This window comes from Cottoperca gobio, chromosome 6, assembly GCF_900634415.1.
Source record: "Cottoperca gobio chromosome 6, fCotGob3.1, whole genome shotgun sequence".
Lineage (NCBI taxonomy): Eukaryota > Metazoa > Chordata > Actinopteri > Perciformes > Bovichtidae > Cottoperca > Cottoperca gobio.
In genome coordinates, this window is record NC_041360.1 from 24,292,614 (window position 1) to 24,312,135 (window position 19,522).

The 19,522-nt window shown below is 41.8% G+C and overlaps 1 protein-coding gene across 1 annotated transcript in view; it reads right to left on the reverse strand.

Moving 5' to 3' along the window:
• kif21a (kinesin family member 21A) overlaps positions 1 to 19,522 on the reverse strand; it is a 47,110-nt gene that overhangs the window by 13,828 nt on the left and 13,760 nt on the right. The window contains 19 exon segments of the mRNA XM_029433168.1: positions 582 to 727; positions 1,345 to 1,413; positions 1,546 to 1,653; positions 1,921 to 1,941; positions 1,943 to 2,121; positions 2,701 to 2,889; positions 4,361 to 4,472; positions 4,568 to 4,655; positions 5,667 to 5,738; positions 8,552 to 8,740; positions 8,967 to 9,033; positions 9,111 to 9,300; positions 9,405 to 9,600; positions 9,761 to 9,876; positions 10,212 to 10,382; positions 10,549 to 10,680; positions 10,835 to 10,975; positions 11,777 to 11,959; positions 14,222 to 14,444. Of these exon segments, the coding sequence (XP_029289028.1) occupies positions 582 to 727; positions 1,345 to 1,413; positions 1,546 to 1,653; positions 1,921 to 1,941; positions 1,943 to 2,121; positions 2,701 to 2,889; positions 4,361 to 4,472; positions 4,568 to 4,655; positions 5,667 to 5,738; positions 8,552 to 8,740; positions 8,967 to 9,033; positions 9,111 to 9,300; positions 9,405 to 9,600; positions 9,761 to 9,876; positions 10,212 to 10,382; positions 10,549 to 10,680; positions 10,835 to 10,975; positions 11,777 to 11,959; positions 14,222 to 14,444 (2,592 nt within the window).

Genomic DNA, 19,522 nt, shown 5'->3' on the forward strand with positions numbered 1-19,522 from the left:
CAGAATTATGTCTGGAAATCCAACATTATAATGGCAAAAACATCCAGGTTACATTTATGTGTATGCCATGACACTGAGGCCTTTATTCCAAACACCATGCATGCAGTTTATTTGAGTCCTAATATACTGTGAACAGCACATCCTGGGCTTTCTAGTGACGTCACACACTTTACCTTTTTTAAAAAGGGGGGACATGCAGCAAACACGTTTAATGGCGGTTAAGTGGACACATTTATAAAGATATATTGTTTCTGTTCTTCGATAAGATCGTTGATTTTTTTTATTTATGAGAGTCTTAACTATATTATATCAAGATTCTAGAAGTGTATGTTAATTATAAGCCTTTCAAAATACACTTTCTTCTCTCCAAACATAATGTTACCAAAGATAAACTTGAGCCCTGATGTAGAGGATATTATATTCCAGGGTGATTTATGAGCAGGTGTCAAGTGTCTTCTAAGTACACTATTTTAATACTGTCCTGATAAAACCTGGCCTATTTTGGTTTAAGAAAAAAAAACATCTATATTTAGGTTTTGCTTTCGTATTTACTCTGGGAACATTCACATGCACAGACTCACCGAGTGCCGTTGGGCGCGGCGTTGCCGGAGGAGTACAAGCGTCCAGATGGAGGTCTGTAGGTGGAGTCCTGCAACGAGTCTGAGAGATTGAATTTCCTGACGACCTTACCCGAGATAGGCCGAGCCTGCCTCCTCAGCGCCGTCACCTGACACACATGGCAAACGGAAACGTGAGTGTGAGGTGAACGGCGTACCACACGTATGTCTGCACCCATAATGCATCACCAGTATCTCTGCACCCATAATGCATCACAAGTATCTCTGCACCCATAATGCATCACAAGTATCTCTGCACCCATAATGCATCACAAGTATATCTGCACCCATAATGCATCACAAGTATCTCTGCACCCATAATGCATCACAAGTATATCTGCACCCATAATGCATCACAAGTATCTCTGCACCCATAATGCATCACAAGTATATCTGCACCCATAATGCATCACAAGTATCTCTGCACTCATAATGCATCACAAGTATCTCTGCACCCATAATGCATCACAAGTATATCTGCACCCATAATGCATCACAGGTATCTCTGCACTCATAATGCATCACAAGTATCTCTGCACCCATAATACATCACAAGTATATCTGCACCCATAATGCATCACAAGTATATCTGCACCCATAATGCATCACAGGTATATCTGCACCCATAATGCATCACAAGTATATCTGCACCCATAATGCATCACAGGTATCTCTGCACTCATAATGTAAAAAAGGCACAATTGAACGTATTTCTGAAGCTGCTCACCTCCTCAGTCTTTCTCCTCAGAATGAGCTCCTGCTGCCGTTTCTGAGCCTCCAGTAACTTCAGTTGGTGCTGTAACACAATTACAGTTCAACAGCTGTTCATTAACGATACTGAAACTCGTGGCTCACACGATTAACATGTAATTACAGCCAACTGGAGCAACAAAAAAAAAAGGACGTAGAGGACGTCCCCGCCGCTGACCTCTTGCTTGCGCTGGTCTTTCTTTAACGAAGCAATCTCTCGGTTTCTGCGAGACTCGTTCATCCTGTTCTTCTCCTGCTGCTCCTTCATCTGCTTCATGAGACGGACCTGGAGCATTTAAAGAAATATTCAGATTATTTTATGTTAATATCGTGAAAGTCAATATTTGGATTTGAAAGTTCTCATCACTCTTTATTTTCCATAGTCTGGCCTACTTTACACCTGAAGTCACTTCTGCTTCAGACACAGGAGAAGAGACGTGTGACAAGAAGCTAAATTAAGTAAATCATGTGCACATGTTTCTGATGCCACCCGATGGAAGCTCAGACGTCCACCAGAAGCATGATCACGATCAACTACTGCAACCAGTCACACCTTCGTCTTCTTCATTTCCTGCCACGTCCATCTGAAGCTTCTTCAGCTGCTTCTCGTACTGCGATTGGTTCTTCAGCAGGCGGGCGTGCTCCTTCTGAGCCGACTGGAGCTTCTGGAGCTCCTTGTTCATGACGCTCAGCTTCTTCTCGTACTCAGTCTTGATCTTACGAGACTTTTCGTCTGTGCCAGATTCCACTGTATCTGAAAGTGTGCAACACAAAAGATCTCCCTTAAAAATGCAATAATGCTGTAAAATAAATGTAAACGGTACATTAAACAATCACTTTCTAATGTAGCGCCCACAGTGCAGATACAAACATATCTTCTGTGATGGTTTAAACCTGGATATTCAGCTGTCAGGAAATGTCTTTTGTGTGCTTTTTGTTCTAATTAGACGAGCTGAAAACTCCTCCATGCTTTGATCCATTAGTGCTGCTAAATATAAACAGAGACGTCATCGCCTGGCTGCTGGCGGATCCTCTGAAGTACATAAAGTCTGGAGCGTTATGCAGCATTTCTTCATTACTGAGGAACAAAGACTGCAACAAAACATAAGGGGAAGATTTAAATTCTTCCAAATTCAAGTAGGACAAGCAACAACTTAAATATAGTCCCGTCTAAAACTGAAGCGAGCTGATCAAATGGCGCCGACATTAACAGCCAAAACACACATTTTAGTGGCTGTTTATAAGCAAACTGTCTGAGCATGAGGGGACAAATGTACAACGCTCTTCCCACTGAGCGATACACGACTCCCCCCTTCTGGCGTGCTCGTCTTACTCATGTTCTGCAGGACACGGTCCCTCTCCAGCTGGGTGTCCCTGATCTTGCACTGCAGCATCATGAGCTTCTGCTCGTACTGCTGTTTGAGCGTGTGCAGGCGCCGCTGGCTGTTCTCCAGCTCGTCGATCAGCTTCTGCTTGATGGCGATCTCGCAGGTGATGTTGGCCAGATCGGCCTGGAAGTTCTCTGTGGATCAGATAGTCACGTTAACAGCACGAGTTAAAAGACAGCATGCCATCAACATGAGTTGTTTTCTGGAAGTTAAATGTACCACATGAGGAGCCCACTGTTGCAAGAAACATTTAACAATTCTCAGTGAGCAGAAGAGTTCACGTCCTTAGATTAACAGCCTTAACACAACCTTTAGTGATGGATCATTTGGCTTTCTCCCTTTGTTGCTCGGCTCAGTGCGGAACAAGTTCATTCATCAACTTTACAAACATCACAATGATCCGCTTTTCTTTTGCTCGTTACAGAACATCGGCATAATGTTGCCGTGCACCCGACCCCCAACGCACGCAAGCAGAGTGGCGGCTAGAAGAAGACTATGGTTGTACTTGAAGGACATCTTTGTACGTCTTCATTTTACAGTATTCTATAGTATAAATGTTGCAAAAAGAAAACTGGCTTCGTCCTAAAAATGTAATTAAATACAACAGCCACAGTCGTCGCTCCTCGTCTGACTAAATCAAATCAAATAACATGTATTTATACAGCCCAGTATCACAAATTATACATTTGTCTCAGTGTTTACAGACTGTACAGGTTACAACACCCTCTGTCCTCAGACCCTCTGTCCTCAGACCCTCTGTCCTCAGACCCTCTGTCCTCAGACCCTCTGTCCTCAGACCCTCTGTCCTCAGACCCTCTGTCTTTAGACCCTCTGTCCTTACACCCTCTGTCCTCAGACCCTCTGTCCTTACACCCTCTGTCCTCAGACCCTCTGTCCTCAGACCCTCTGTCCTCAGTCCCTCTGTCCTCAGACCCTCTGTCCTTAGACCTTCTGTCCTCACACACTCTGTCCTCACACACACTGTCCTCACACACTCTGTCCTCACACACTCTGTCCTCAGACCCTCTGTCCTCAGACCCTCTGTCCTCAGACCCTCTGTCCTTAGACCTTCTGTCCTTAGACCCTCTGTCCTTAGACCCTCTGTTATCAGACCCTCTGTCCTTAGACCCTCTGTCCTCAGACTCTCTGTCCTTAGACCTTCTGTCCTTACACCCTCTGTCCTTAGACCCTCTGTCCTTAGACCCTCTGTCCTTAGACCCCCTGTCCTCAGACTCTCTGTCCTTAGACCTTCTGTCCTTACACCCTCTGTCCTTAGACCCTCTGTCCTTAGACCCTCTGTTATCAGACCCTCTGTCCTTACACCCTCTGTCCTCACACCCTCTGTCCTTACACCCTCTGTCCTCACACCCTCTGTCCTCACACCCTCTGTCCTCAGACCCTCTGTCCTCAGACCCTCTGTCCTTACACCCGGTGAAATTATCCCAAGTGGTCAGCTCAAACGCAGGTGTGAACGTCCCTGAAACACAGCTGTACTGTATGTGGTGCTGGTTGCAGAGTAAAATGAGCCATCAGATGATTAAACAGCGCCCCCTCGTGGAGGATCCGCAGCCCTTTCAGTTGAACGAGTGAGAGATACCTTCATACCTTTTTCATCCGACTCAGAGTCAGAATCATCCGAGCTCTCCTCCACCTCCATCTCCTCTTCATCCTCCTCCTCCTCCTCTCCTTCCTCGTGGTCGCTGCCTTCCTGGACCTCCTACACAATAACATATCAATAGTTTAATATCCGAAGGCACTGTTCGCTGTATTTCAATGTAAAGAGAAGACGACACAAGAGGAAGTGCATCATACAATTTCTGCTTCCTCGTGGACTCGCTCAGCCATTTCCTTCTCCGTGCCCCTTTCCTGCTCGTTGTCGGGAACTTCCTCCTTGTTGACACTGAAACATTCAGACAAGGATGAGAATCAGAGACTTCATTTATGCTGCGTGAGCAGAAGCAGGTGCACCTCCGCAGGCACCGGGACACGCATGGAAAACGTGTTTTCTTTATAGTTGGCGTGGCATGTTTTATAAATTACATAACAATGCATAGCAACACTGTCTTTTTGGCAAACAAACTCTTTTATGGACTTCACCGCTGTGCAGCGATAAAGCTGGTCATTGTTAAGAACTTCATTTACTGTCATACATTTGACACTTGTGAGAAAATGAAGCGTGAACTATAAACAGAGAAGGCGCTGCTCCGTTACCATGAGCTTGTTTGTGGAAAAGACAGCGAATGTTTTTAACAAAAGGAGGGAGGCGTCTTATCAGAGTCCCAACTAAAGCAAAAACGCATGAAGGGAAAAAGAAAAAAGTGAATCAAGTCCATAAAGCAGATGTGTTGGATAACTAGTTGTGTAGCTCAACCTTTTGCACATTTTAGGAAGTTTCAAATTCAAAACTGATAATCTGAAGGGAGAAATGTTAAAGAAATCAAAGCGGTGGAGTTACAGCGCATGATAGGGAGTCGCAATATCTCTGCCATAAGGTAAAATAGCTGCATGTGTAACTACATATCATACATAAATAAATAAAAAACTGACTTCACTTTCTTCTTCATGATCTAAACATTTTTTTATGGCTGGACTAGAACATTTATCAGAGACCATGAGCATCAAATGACATCATTGTGATGTTGTCTTCAAAAGAATTTTCTCTTTTAAAGCTATAAAGTCAGTAAAAACATAAGAATGATAAAACAGGAAGCAGGGATGTAGCGTGAGGGTTCACACAGAAGATCTAAAGAGAGATTATTATGTAGTGAAAAGTGTTTTATGGAAAGGAAGTGCTTTTACGGTAGCGAGTCTCGCTCCATGTGGGGAAATACCTCTGAAAAATAAATAAAGTGCTGAACTAGGGGAAGCAGAGGATGGGAATGGCAACAGGAGGGTGGAAGCTCTGACAAACCTGGCGTCATCAACCTCTTCCACCACCTCCTCCCTTTCCTCCCTTTCTCTCTCCTCCAACAGCAGCTGGAGTCTTCAGGGAGGGGTGAAGGGTCAAACGAGAGAAGGAAACAAGAGATGAACGAAGGAAGGAAGAATGGAGGGAAGAATGATCAGAGGAAGCTCTGCACGGAAAATCCCACCTTATATCCCCCCTAAAGTCTCTCACAGCACAACTCTGATCGTCTGCAAACTGGAGCTGTTCTCTGCCATTAGGTGGAAAGATATGTGCAAGATATGTGCAAGATAAGTGCAAGATAAGTGCAAGATAATGTGCAAGATATGTGCAACATATGTGTAAGATATGTGCAAGATATGTGCAAGATATGTGCAAGATATGTGCAAGATATGTGCAAGATATGTGCAAGATATGTGCAACATATGTGCAACATAAGTGCAACATAAGTGCAAGATATGTGTAAGATATGTGCAAGATATGTGCAAGATAAGTGCAACATGTGTAAGATAAGTGCAAGATAAGTGTAAGATAAGTGCAACACATGGGCAAGATAAGTGCAAGATAAGTGCAAGATATGCTCAACATATGTGTAAGATAAGTGCAAGATATGTGCAAGATATGTGCAAGATATGTGCAACATAAGTGCAAGATATGCTCAAGATATGTGTAAGATATGTGCAAGATAAGTGCAACATGTGTAAGATAAGTGCAAGATAAGTGCAAGATAAGTGCAAGATATGTGCAAGATATGTGCAAGATAAGTGCAAGATAAGTGCAAGATATGTGCAAGATATGTGTAACATATGTGTAAGATATGTGCAAGATAAGTGCAAGATATGTGCAAGATATGTGCAAGATATGTGTAAGATAAGTGCAAGATAAGTGCAAGATAAGTGCAAGATAAGTGCAAGATATGTGCAACATATGTGTAAAATATGCTCAACATATGTGCAAGATAAGTGCAAGATATGTGCAAGATATGTGCAATATAAGTGCAACATATGTGTAAGATATGCTCAAGATATGCTCAAGATATGTGCAAGATATGTGCAAGATAAGTGCAAGATATGTGCAACATGTGTGTAAGATATGCTCAACATATGTGCAAGATAAGTGCAAGATATGTGCAAGATATGTGCAATATAAGTGCAACATATGTGTAAGATATGTGCAAGATATGTGTAAGATATGCTCAACATATGTGCAACATGTGTAAGATATGCTCAACATATGTGCAAGATAAGTGCAAGATATGTGCAACATATGTGCAATATAAGTGCAACATATGTGTAAGATATGCTCAAGATATGCTCAAGATATGTGTAAGATATGTGCAACATATGTGTAAGATATGCTCAACATATGTGTAAGATATGCTCAAGATAAGTGCAAGATAAGTGTAAGATATGTGCAACATATGTGTGAGATATGTGCAACATATGTGTAAGATATGCTCAAGATATGTGTAAGATATGTGCAACATGTGTAAGATAAGTGCAAGATAAGTGCAACATATGTGTAAGATATGCTCAAGATAAGTGCAAGATAAGTGTAAGATATGTGCAACATATGTGTGAGATATGTGCAACATATGTGTAAGATATGCTCAACATATGTGTGAGATATGTGCAAGATATGTGCAAGATATGTGCAAGATATGTGCAAGATACGTGTAAGATAAGTGCAAGATAAGTGCAAGATATGTGCAAGATATGTGCAAGATACGTGTAAGATAAGTGCAAGATAAGTGCAAGATATGTGCAAGATATGTGCAAGATACGTGTAAGATAAGTGCAAGATAAGTGCAAGATATGTGCAAGATATGTGCAAGATACGTGTAAGATAAGTGCAAGATATGTGCAAGATATGTGCAAGATATGTGCAAGATACGTGTAAGATAAGTGCAAGATATGTGCAAGATATGTGCAAGATATGCTCAACATATGTGTAAGATAAGTGCAAGATAAGTGCAAGATATGTGCAAGATATGTGCAAGATATGCTCAACATATGTGTAAGATAAGTGCAAGATAAGTGCAAGATAAGTGCAAGATATGTGCAAGATATGTGCAAGATATGCTCAACATATGTGTAAGATAAGTGCAAGATAAGTGCAAGATATGTGTAAGATATGCTCAAGATATGCTCAAGATATGTGTAAGATATGTGCAACATGTGTAAGATAAGTGCAAGATATGTGTAAGATATGCTCAACATATGTGTGAGATATGTGTAAGATATGCTCAACATATGTGTGAGATATGTGTAAGATATGCTCAACATATGTGTGAGATATGTGTAAGATATGCTCAACATATGTGTGAGATATGTGTAAGATATGCTCAACATATGTGTGAGATATGTGTAAGATATGCTCAACATATGTGTGAGATATGTGTAAGATATGCTCAACATATGTGTGAGATATGTGTAAGATATGCTCAACATATGTGTGAGATATGTGTAAGATAAGTGCAACATCAGCACGTCAGATATGGGCAAAAATCCAATATTGTGCATCCCTTGTAAAATTCTTGCTTATCTACGTACAAACATTAAATGTGTATGTTATTAATCGTTTCATGACTATACAGTGAGTGAATAAAACTGCACATAAATTATTTAAGCATCTATTAGCTATATGATGTCATGACTTAAGTTTATATAGTTCTTTAAATATGCATGTTTATCTGAACTAAATCTTGAACTGTTGCCATATTCCTTATTAAAATGTATAACAAGTCAAACTGACAGTCAGTGATGCCACGGTGAAAACGTTGAATGTTTGAGGATACAAATCATAAAATAAGTGCGATACCAGTTTGAGACTCTCGCAGACTCAGCCCATCTCTCCTACAACAAATGCTTCGTCCACAATAGTCTCACTACCTTTTCTTTTTCTTCTTTTCTCGTTTCTTCAGTTTCTCCAGGTCTTTCTTGGCGAGTTCGATGATGTCAGAAGTCTCCTTCTCGGGGGCCAGCAGCGCCGGCCCTCCGTACAGCGACTGACGATTGGAGGCACGAGACAGATTCTTCCTCAAGTTCTCGTTCACGGCCTCGCTCTCCAGGAGTTTGGCTCTGAGGGGGAGAATTTGAAAATATAAATGTTTCGCAGTTTTGAGCACCAAATGTTAAAGGGAGAACCCCGAAGCATATTCCACAAAGGTTTGCTTCTTTGAGTGCTCTTGCACTTTGTCATGTCTCTCATTGAGATACATATTTATGACTTCTAGAGTCCAAAAACACAGCAGGTGTATTCCTGTTACACTATGTTGAGGCACGTAATCTGCAGTCAGCTGTTTACCTGAGGTCTTCAATCTCTTTGATGTAACCCTGAATCATGTTTCCAATTTCTTCAGTTGCACCTTCACCTGGAAGACAGTCAACAGGATTATAAATGCGAGAAATGGAATTGAGCACTTCACACCAAAGATGAAACCCGACCTACCTGCCCTGGCGAGCACCTGGTTGGCCTGGTCACTGATCAGCTGTGTGAGCCGCGCCCTCTGGGCATCGATGGTCTCTTGCATGGCCTTCACTCGCACCCTCAGGTTGCTGTTCTCCGTCTGCAGCATGGAGTTCTCATGGAACATGTCGCTGAAGCTCTCCACACCGTCTTCATCCGTCAGACGTTTACCCTGCACGGAAGAGGAGGAGGGGGAAGAAGTTATTCATTTATAAATCTTAATATCAATGAGTTTACCAAGTACATATTCCCTGGTTCATTTGTCAAACTCCTCACCGTCTTGTACTCCATCAGCTCGATCTGCAGTCGGGCGATCTCCGTCCTCAGAACGCTGATCTGCTGGCTGGCCTTGTCCTGGTTCACCATCACCTTGTTCTTGATGTTCCGTGCCCGGTTGGCGTATTTCAACGTGTTCAGAGTCTCCATGAAGTCCCGGTCGGACGGGCTGATGCAGGCGATCATCACCGTTTGGCTGAGATGAGACGGAGACGAATATTTATTAGTTCAGCTGCACAGTCCTGACTCTTACGTTCCTTTATTCTGCAGTTCATTTCTGCATAATATCTAAATGATCGTCCACAATGACACGGATGGAACTTTATGAAAAAGGTGAAAGCAGTTTGTCCCCCGACCTGTTGCCTCCTAATGAATCCTGCAGAAGTCGCGTGAGTTTGGAGTCTCTGTAAGGCACATGCGAGGAGCGCTTGCTCCGGTCGCCCAGAGCGCTGATGACGTTCCCCAGAGCGAGCTGCGGCGACAGAGAGGGAAGCAAAGCGGAGAAAAGTGTCTCCAGGTGATCCAGAACAGCAGACACAGTTTACTGAATAACACGCACGTTATTTCAGATCACTAAACATGCTGCTGCTCATTACTCCTGCTCAGCTGTTCATGTTGTGCTTTCTCCCGTTTTAATTTTACATGCTGTGTTTTATTTGTTGTGCATTTGACCTTTAAGTGCAGGGTCTGAATTCAGACACTAGATGGCAGTCCGACTCTGCGGCGGCTCTGTGAAGCGACTTTACAATGAGTATGAATGATGCATAATGATGCATTATGAAGCAGAGGAGGGAAGACGCCGCTCACCAGTCCGCAGTTGATGGAGATTCCCTCTTTGGCTCGATCGCCCGTCGCTCCGGTTCTCTTCAGCCTCTCAGAACCGGCCAGATCCACAAAGTGAAACTTGGCCGTCAGCGTCTCGTACTCGTCCATCTCAGAGTTCCCGTTGGAGACTCTGTTATCAGTCTCACTTTCTTGCTGAGAGACAACGACACACACACACACACACTGTTAGTCACAGAGCATCATGCTATCCTTGCAGTCAAGAGAAATTATATAGAAATAAATATTTCCAGCTATACACTGAATACGTTTACATGCAGAGCAATACACACATTTGAAATGACACTGAGACCGTACTAACATTGTCGGAGGCACAGACGCGAACTTGGCACAGGTGGATGGTGAAGATGGCGTGGGATCGAGAGCTCTGGACGTTCATCTGCGTGCTGGCTGTGGTGCGACACAGAGCCCCGAGCTTCAGACACTGCATCATCTGAGCAGGCAGAGGAAGAGCTTGAAATATTAACACGCAAACTCACTTTGATGTAGCGGTGGAGAAACAAAAACCGATAAAGGTAGCATCAACGCAGGAATGAATAATATACGAGCAGTGTGTGTGCAGAGGTGTGTGTGCAGAGGCTTCGTACCTCGGCCTCGCAGGAAACGCTCCGCGTGGTCACTCCCACGGTGTAGATTCCCCCGGTGGCGTCCTCGTGGATCTTGATGTGAGACTTCTGTCTGGTGTCTCGTGTCGAGTCAAACAGGTCCAGAACTTCCTCATTATAAAGCTACAGGGAGACAAAACGCACACAGAGAAAACGTTTTGAACCAGACGTCACTTTAAAGTCATTCATTAATCAAACTTCACCAGATTATCTCAAAGTTTCAAGTTCTAAACATTTCAAATTTAAAGAATATGAACATTAACTGTCTGGATCTCAACATCTGTCTAGTGTTTGATTTCTGTGCACATCCACATTGCTTGGCCTCCTCCACCTCTCCAGTTCCAGGTCTCCTGCAGGAATTTGAACACTGTCACAGTCTGATGGACCGGCACAACTGTGTCCTCTCATTATTCCTGTTAACTCTTCCTGTCCAGACCGTTTGTCAGCAGGATTATGGAACAAGTACTGATGCGATTGTTACGAAACGTGGTGGTTGGATGAAGTTTGGGCCGAGGAAGAATCCAATACATTTTGGAGCTGATCTGAATCACGAGGCAGATACTGGAGTTATGTTTCACTTTCCTTTACATTGCGAGATAGGGCATTTGTGCTGCGTTCATGTGGCGTCGGAACCGTGGGAAAAATAAGTTCCCGACTTGGAAGATCCATGTGAACGCCCCCTCGTGTCCAAACAACAACCATCGACGTGTTGTTCAAAAGCTCTGAGGAATAAAGTGCATCTAATCTTCTTCGTTTCCACATTACGACTTAAAACACGACCATCTGAGGAGCACGTGAATGCAGCGTTGGCCTTGGTGGCAGTCTGCGCTCTAAGTGCATTCTAGTTAATACAGCATTTGAATTTTGTCCTTGAAATAAAGTAAAATAAGAAATCATTATGATGTAGTGCACTTGGGTGTGTACCTCGAGGAATTGGGCGTTGATCTTAAACTCCGGTACGGGGCGTCCCTCCTCCTGGGCGGCCTGGCGGCGCTGCTCGATGCCCTTGTAGAGGTGGTGGACGGCGCGGGGGATGATACCCAGCTCCTCGTCGACGATGTTGACGTCAAAGCCCGTCCCCATGGTGTACGTCTTCCCTGAACCCGTCTGGGGAGGGGGAGGAGAAAATGTTATTCAAAAGAACGATAATGAAATGTGAAAGATCAGGACGATCATGTCGACTAACACACGATTTAATCAACCAAAAACCAAAGGTCTCCGGAAAGAATCCTGCAAAGCTCCAAATGAAATGTTGTGTTCACCAGAGAAGTCTTTCTGCATGGAAACAAGATTACAGATCGACTAAAGAAATCTCAGTCGACTAAGCAGAACAATGAGAAACGGACTCAAAGGGATTTTGTTTTCTGCTCTGTGGGGAATGAAAGTGTTTCATCAACGCAGAAGAATGTGTGGAATAAAAAGAGAACATGTCTGGTTACGCTGCATTCATTTATTACATTTAAATTATGTTGTATTTTAGTAATTTGTTGTATTTTAGTAAATTTATGTTGTATTTTAGTAATTTGTTGTATTTTAGTAAATTTATGTTGTATTTTAGTAATTTATGTTGTATTTTAGTAATTTATGTTGTATTTTAGTAATTTGTTGTATTTTAGTAAATTTATGTTGTATTTTAGTAATTTGTTGTATTTTAGTAAATTTATGTTGTATTTTAGTAATTTGTTGTATTTTAGTAAATTTATGTTGTATTTTAGTAATTTATGTTGTATTTTAGTAATTTGTTGTATTTTAGTAAATTTATGTTGTATTTTAGTAATTTGTTGTATTTTAGTAATTTATGTTGTATTTTAGTAATTTGTTGTATTTTAGTAATTTGTTGTATTTTAGTAAATTATGTTGTATTTTAGTAATTTATGTTGTATTTTAGTAATTTATGTTGTATTTTAGTAATTTATGTTGTATTTTAGTAAATGATGTATTTTAGTACATTTATGTTGTATTTTAGTAAATTATGTATTTACGTACATTTATGTTGTATTTTAGTAAATGATGTTGTATTTTAGTAAATGATGTTGTATTTTAGTAAATGATGTTGTATTTTAGTACATTTATGTTGTATTTTATTAAATGATGTTGTATTTTAGTACATTTATGTTGTATTTTATTAAATGATGTTGTATTTTAGTACATTTATGTTGTATTTTGGAACATGTAAACACTTACAAAGATCACCCAACTCTGATTAAATTGAGAAAAAACAACTTTTCTTTAATATTTAATAGGTTCCATTACTTCTTCTTTACAGCTGGTAGTAGAGATTAAAAACATGTAATTGCTGCACATGTGGTTTTAAAACCATCGGCATTAATCTGCTGCTTTCCTGATCTTCTCTAAATCAGCCTCAAGAGCTTTCGTGAGATCAAACACTGAACTCAGCGTCTCCGTTCATCTCAAAGGCTCTACTTTAATGTGATTTTTGACTTTATTTATTTCCCAGAATGCCTCTTGACATCCCTCAGAGGGAGACAGGGGGCCATACATGTAGTTTGAGAGCAAGTTTTTCCAGTCAAGAAAAGAAAAGTGACTTCTGTCCCTTTGTTCATAAAGAATGTCGTCTGAATCCGGACACTTGAGTCTTTTGTCGATTGTTAGCGGAGATCGTTTTAACCATTTACCTGCTCCGCTGCTCACTCAAGTCTGAAACGTCTTGTTTATGTTTAAGAAAAGGAAATTAAAGTGTGTAATACACTTAGATTTAATGCAATATATATATTTATTATCAAATTTAAAACTGCGGTATGAACATTTAGCATGTTAGGCTTTGCAAAGAGAAACAAACCAGATCCCAAAGTCCTGAGAAGCCAGAAATGTGACGCAGCCGAGTGGGTCGGTCTAAATCTAGAGGAGTGCGTGTGAAGCCACACAGGCAAACGGGTCTATCCGGGCCGAGCCAACTGAGCTCTGCGTGTTTCAGAAGTAGGCCAGCAGTCACAGAAGCAGTCGCTGGGGAGACGTGGGTTAATATGGCCCCGCATTAAAGATGTATAGCTGTCTAAAAAGGTGTGTGTGTGTGTGTGTGTGTGTGTGTGTGTGTGTGTGTGTGTGTGTGTGTGTGTGTGTGTGAGAGAGAACTTCACTGGGAATGGTGTGAGTGCCATGCAGCAGGAGCTCTGTCGCCACAGCAACCTTAGCAGTAGGGGAGGTAAAGGGGGGGCTATGAGGCCCAAACTTGCATGTTATGTCCACGTGGGGGGGGGGGGGGGGAGTAACTGAAGGAAGAGGAGGAGCAGGGCTGTAACTAGTGATCACACACACACACACACACACACACACACACACACACACACACACACACACACACACACACACACACACACCACCTGGAACACACAGAGGTCAAACACTCGCCTGTCCGTATGCAAAGATGGTGGCGTTGTAGCCCTCAAAGCAGCCCTCAATCAGCTTCTCCGTGCAGTTGGTGTAGATGGCGTCCTGCTCGGAGTCCATGTCGAACATGTAGTCGTAGGTGAAGGACTTGTCTTTCCCCAGGATCACCTGCGGCTCCCCGGGCATCACGTACGTGCAGATGTGACATCCTTCAATCTTCTCTCTGGCCAGCTGAGGACGAATCCTGCAGAGAGAAGCGAGAGATGAGGAAGTCCACTTTATAAACAGGGACACTTCTACACTCTGATGCAAAGCAGCGCAACAGATCTGCAAACAATTTAGAGATATGCTACGTATTCAAATGTGTAACTTTACAATCTCTTCTTGTTCATTTGTGATCTTTTTCTCGGACTATGCCCCCCCTCAAGGATGCAGTTAGCTAAAGGGATGAAATCTGTAAATCAAAATACAATCTTTATAACTTTGCTGCTGAAGATGCAGCTGCTTCATTCAGCTGAAGTGGTTGACACACACACGGTAATGAACAAACACATTCTACAAACCCCCTTTCAGATCAAAATGTCGAAACTATAACTCCAAAGAATCCATGTTATATGACCGTCCTACATCACGGGAACATACTGAACTTGTTTTTGTAATTGCAAACATTTTCATCTGCTCAGGGTCGACATCCTAATCTGACCCAATACTCTGTGTCCCATAAAACCTGCCAGCTGCGTTAATATGTACTGCTTTAGTGCCTGTGTGTGTGTGTGTGTGTGTGTGTGTGTGTGTGTGTGTGTGTGTGTGTGTGTGTTCATTCTGCAGTGAAAGTGAGAATTTATTTCTTTAGTGACAGAAATATGGTGCACACACGCACATATTATAAAAAGGACTCAAATTTCTGTGGAAACAGCCCATCAATGTGATCTTTTATTTATTTATTTTACAGAAAAAGAAAGAAAGAAATAAAGAAAAAATATAAATATATATATATATATATATATATATATATATATATATATATATATATATATAATATATATATATATATATATATATATATATATATATATATATATATATATATATATATATATATATATATATATATATATATTAATTAATTTATATATATAAATTAATTAAAAAATATATATCAATTTTTTTTTGTATTTTGTTAATTAATGATTTTATTATTTTTCTGAATTTATTTATTTTTTGTTTTAACTTAGCTCTAACAAAATGAACTCTGTTCTCACTTTCAGCAGGTTTGGAAAAGGACCTCCATGTTTGGCACACTGCGGAGGAGCTCAGTGTAAAAAGGAGACCGTGTTCTTATTGGATCAGTACATCAGATAAAAGTTTGTCCCTTCAGCCTCAGAGCGAGTTAGAGACGATGAGAACATGAGAACTCGTTTTCTGGAAAAGGGTCCGTCGGGACCGAAACGTTGTTTTGAAGAACAGTTTCAATCTTCCAGGAGCCGAGTGCAGGAAGACGCTCGTGTACAAGACGCAGAGCGGGTCTACTCTCAACTCCTGCTTCATTAAACGGAGAATAACTCTGATGTAAAAGGTTAAAGCACCACAACTTCGCTGGCTGTCAGACTGTGTTAGCTTCACATCTATAGGGGGGCTCACAGTTACTGCAGGGGGGGCCGCAGAGTTATTGTTTGATAATATATAAGATATAATTGTTTGTTTTTTAAAGAAATCCAGCATATTAGCAAAGATAACATCAAGTTATTCTGCAAAATAAATCATATTTATTACCCATGAATCACGAGAGCTTCATCTATCAGCTATTTATTTAGTATGTTGTGCTCCATAAAAAATAATGTTTGCACTTTAAGCCGCCCTGCATGTTATTGGAGGCCTATTTTAATATGCAACTCAATCCTATATGTAGTAGTCGGGGGTCCCTGCCTGTCTCTTCCAGCTGAGGGCTCTTTGGCGTTGAAGACCCTTGCACTCTAACGAGTGAGCATGCAACAACAGAATCAGCATGTTGTGCTTAATCGTGGGCCAATCGTTCAGAATCGCTCTGTCGTTGTAAACAAACTCTCCTCGCGGGTTCAGCTCACAAACAAGCCTGGAAGAAAAGCACCTGACAGCGGGCCTGCCAGCCTCTCCGTCCCGTGTGAAGGGCCTCATTGTGCCTCCATGTCCAGGCGAGAACAATGCTGCGAGGGGAGTACAGTGCGGCCATTGTGTCCGTCTGTGTGACACTGGATCTGACACCAACGCAAAGGAGCCAGGACTACACGGCGGCGAGGGAGGAGAGGTAATGTCCTGCCTGGAGGTCAGGACATATCCGCAAATAACGACACAAAATGAGTCCGTGTACCCTAAAATGCTAACTTCTCCTTTTTTCTTCTGCTGGCTGTTTTTGGTAACATGCAGTCCAACAAGGCTCGAGATCACTTGCTGCTAAAATCATTATTCTGTTGCACTTTGGCTCAAAACATATCAAGAAAACACAATCAATTAACTTTTTCAGTTTCACACAAAGTAGTCGGACCAGAAGATACCTGGCTGCACTTTGGGGAAAATAATAAATACACTATTAAGAAATAAAACATGAACCTTGAGGCGGATGCTATATATGAAACGACGATTTAAAGATGTTTCAGCAGCGGTTTACCAATTACACATTTCTGATTCTGAAGCGTCCTCAGTTTGAATAAACAGCCTTCAGGTACGAGTGAAAGCAGCCGATTGGATGCGATGCTCCTCAGAAGACAAACCCCAGGTCTGTGCAGCGCTCGTGTCTCACGGCGAAGATGCAAACAACGTGTTCCTCAGTCAGGAAATCTATTAGCTTCCATGACAAATTCACCGTATTCAACCCAATCATGTTTCTGCGGATTGTAAGAGTGTTTAGTAATCTAATCCTCTCCAGGGAGGGGGGGGGGGGGGGGGGTTCTTTGTTTCAGACTATTTAGCTCACTAATGTGGTGTGTAATCCTGTCTGTGTCTCTCCCACAGCACTTTCACACCCGGGGATGTGAAGGCATGTCCTCTCTTTTCATCTGCACGTACAGTGAGGCGTCTCGCTGAATATCTTTTTCTCAATTATGCAAAAACATTAATATTAGATAGTTTAGTCAACAATAATTACAACAATATTTGCAGAATTGGTAAAAATGTGTCATATTTGAAAACAAAGATTTGACGAGCCAGAAGTTTAGATCAACATTAACAATGCATAATAAGGGTCTCAATACAAGAGCCATAAAACGCCGCTGTGGTGACTTGTCTATTTTAGGGCCTCTGGTTTTTGAGCGTTATAGGAGAGGAGCCGAGGTCAGAGTTCAGGGGAGGGTCGGGGTCAAAGGTCGTGACGTCTCTGCAGTGGAGCCCTGATGTCTGGATATCAGTAACGGATTCACACACAAACACAGCAGGTCCAAAACAACAAAAACTGACTCAGCATGATGACAGACGCCGTTCAGAACTCTGACGTTATAGAGGTTTTGTTGGTTTGTACTTCCTAAAGTTTAGAGCTCGTTTCTGTGACTTCTGTCAACTATGACAACCGGAGCAAGCAGTCCTCTTCACTGCAGTCAGTTTTGTCGATGTGATGAAGGTTAGTGCACTACTCCATGCGTCTGCAGAGAAAGAGAGCCGTGCTGCAGAGAACCCGGCTGCTTACATGCAGGGGAAAAACCTTCAGAGCATCCTTTGTTAGTGCAAACACAGCCAAAAATCAAAGCCACGCACACAAAAGCTGAAGTAGACTGTGACGCCATCTTTATGTGGAGATCTGCTGAGAGCAGCAGCGCGGCTGCTTGAAGTGACGTCACCTGCCACCGGGCTGCCCACTCAACTTTAAGCATGACGCCTTATTGTCCTTCATAGAGGAGACAATTAAGCCTGTGTGAAGGACAGAGAGAGAGTGTGTGCAGAAGAAAGAAAATGTAACAGGAGAGAGCGTGCGTGCGTCTTTGTAACACACGGGGCTCGTTGCCAGACACTGAAGGTCGGCGTCTACATCTACTCGTGATCGTAATCATAGCGAGGCAGAAAAGGAAAGGGGAGCTGCGATAGCTGTTTCCTTTCTCACCTTTTAAGTCAGGACACGTCAGAAAATCCTTTCCAACAAGACATCGTGTGAGAGGCGGGTGGGGTTCACCTTCCCGCTTTACAACCTCAGGACAGTTCAGAACCGGTCGGGGAAGTTGTAAATTACAGGAATATTTTAATTGCCTTTGCAGATATTTGCTGTCATTTGTCTTGTGCTTCCTGTCAATCACTGCAAATCCTGCAGTCCTGAGAACCTGAACTTAAGTGTGCAACCTCAGGTGCTTTCAAACACCACAAGGGAAAAGTTATAGATCCAGATCAGGAGGAAAAGTCCTGCAAATGAAATGACTGCAAAAGCTGCATTTACTGGAGGAGTATCTACAACTTAGTCAGTGTATAAGACAGGTTTTACTGGGCTTTTCTCAAGCAAAAGGTTTGATAGAAACATTTTAAGAGCAAGCTCGGATTCCAGTATGTAGGAAATATTGCTTTATTTGAATCCCTGTTAGTTATTACCTTGACCAACGACTACGTTTCAAGGAAAATAACATTTGTCCTTACACTATACAGCATCAATCACTTCTCTTACACTATACAGCATCAATCACCACTCTTACACTATACAGCATCAATCACTTCTCTTACACTATACAGCATCAATCACTACTCTTACACTATACAGCATCAATCACTTCTCTTACACTATACAGCATCAATCACTACTCTTACACTATACAGCATCAATCACTACTCTTACACTATACAGCATCAATCACTTCTCTTACACTATACAGCATCAATCACCTCTCTTACACTATACAGCATCAATCACTACTCTTACACTATACAGCATCAATCACTACTCTTACACTATACAGCATCAATCACTACTCTTACACTATACAGCATCAATCACTTCTCTTACACTATACAGCACCAATCACTTCTCTTACACTATACAAGTACATTAGAACTATATACAGTATGATACAACACCATTAGATTGTACATTTACCAGTACATCTCACTTTATCTGATCATTTGTGCTAAAACTTAAAGAATATTTATTCTTATTTCCAGGAATAAGTGTAGCCGACCCCCCCAGGGAGGTCCGGCCGCGTAATAACTTATTTTACTGCATTTCTTTGCATCTAAGTCTTTCATTTAAACATTACCACAACACTTATACACACACACACACACACACACACACACACACACACACACACACACACACACTAATGAGGTACATTTACCTCATACTTTAACTGCACTACATTACACTACACTATACTT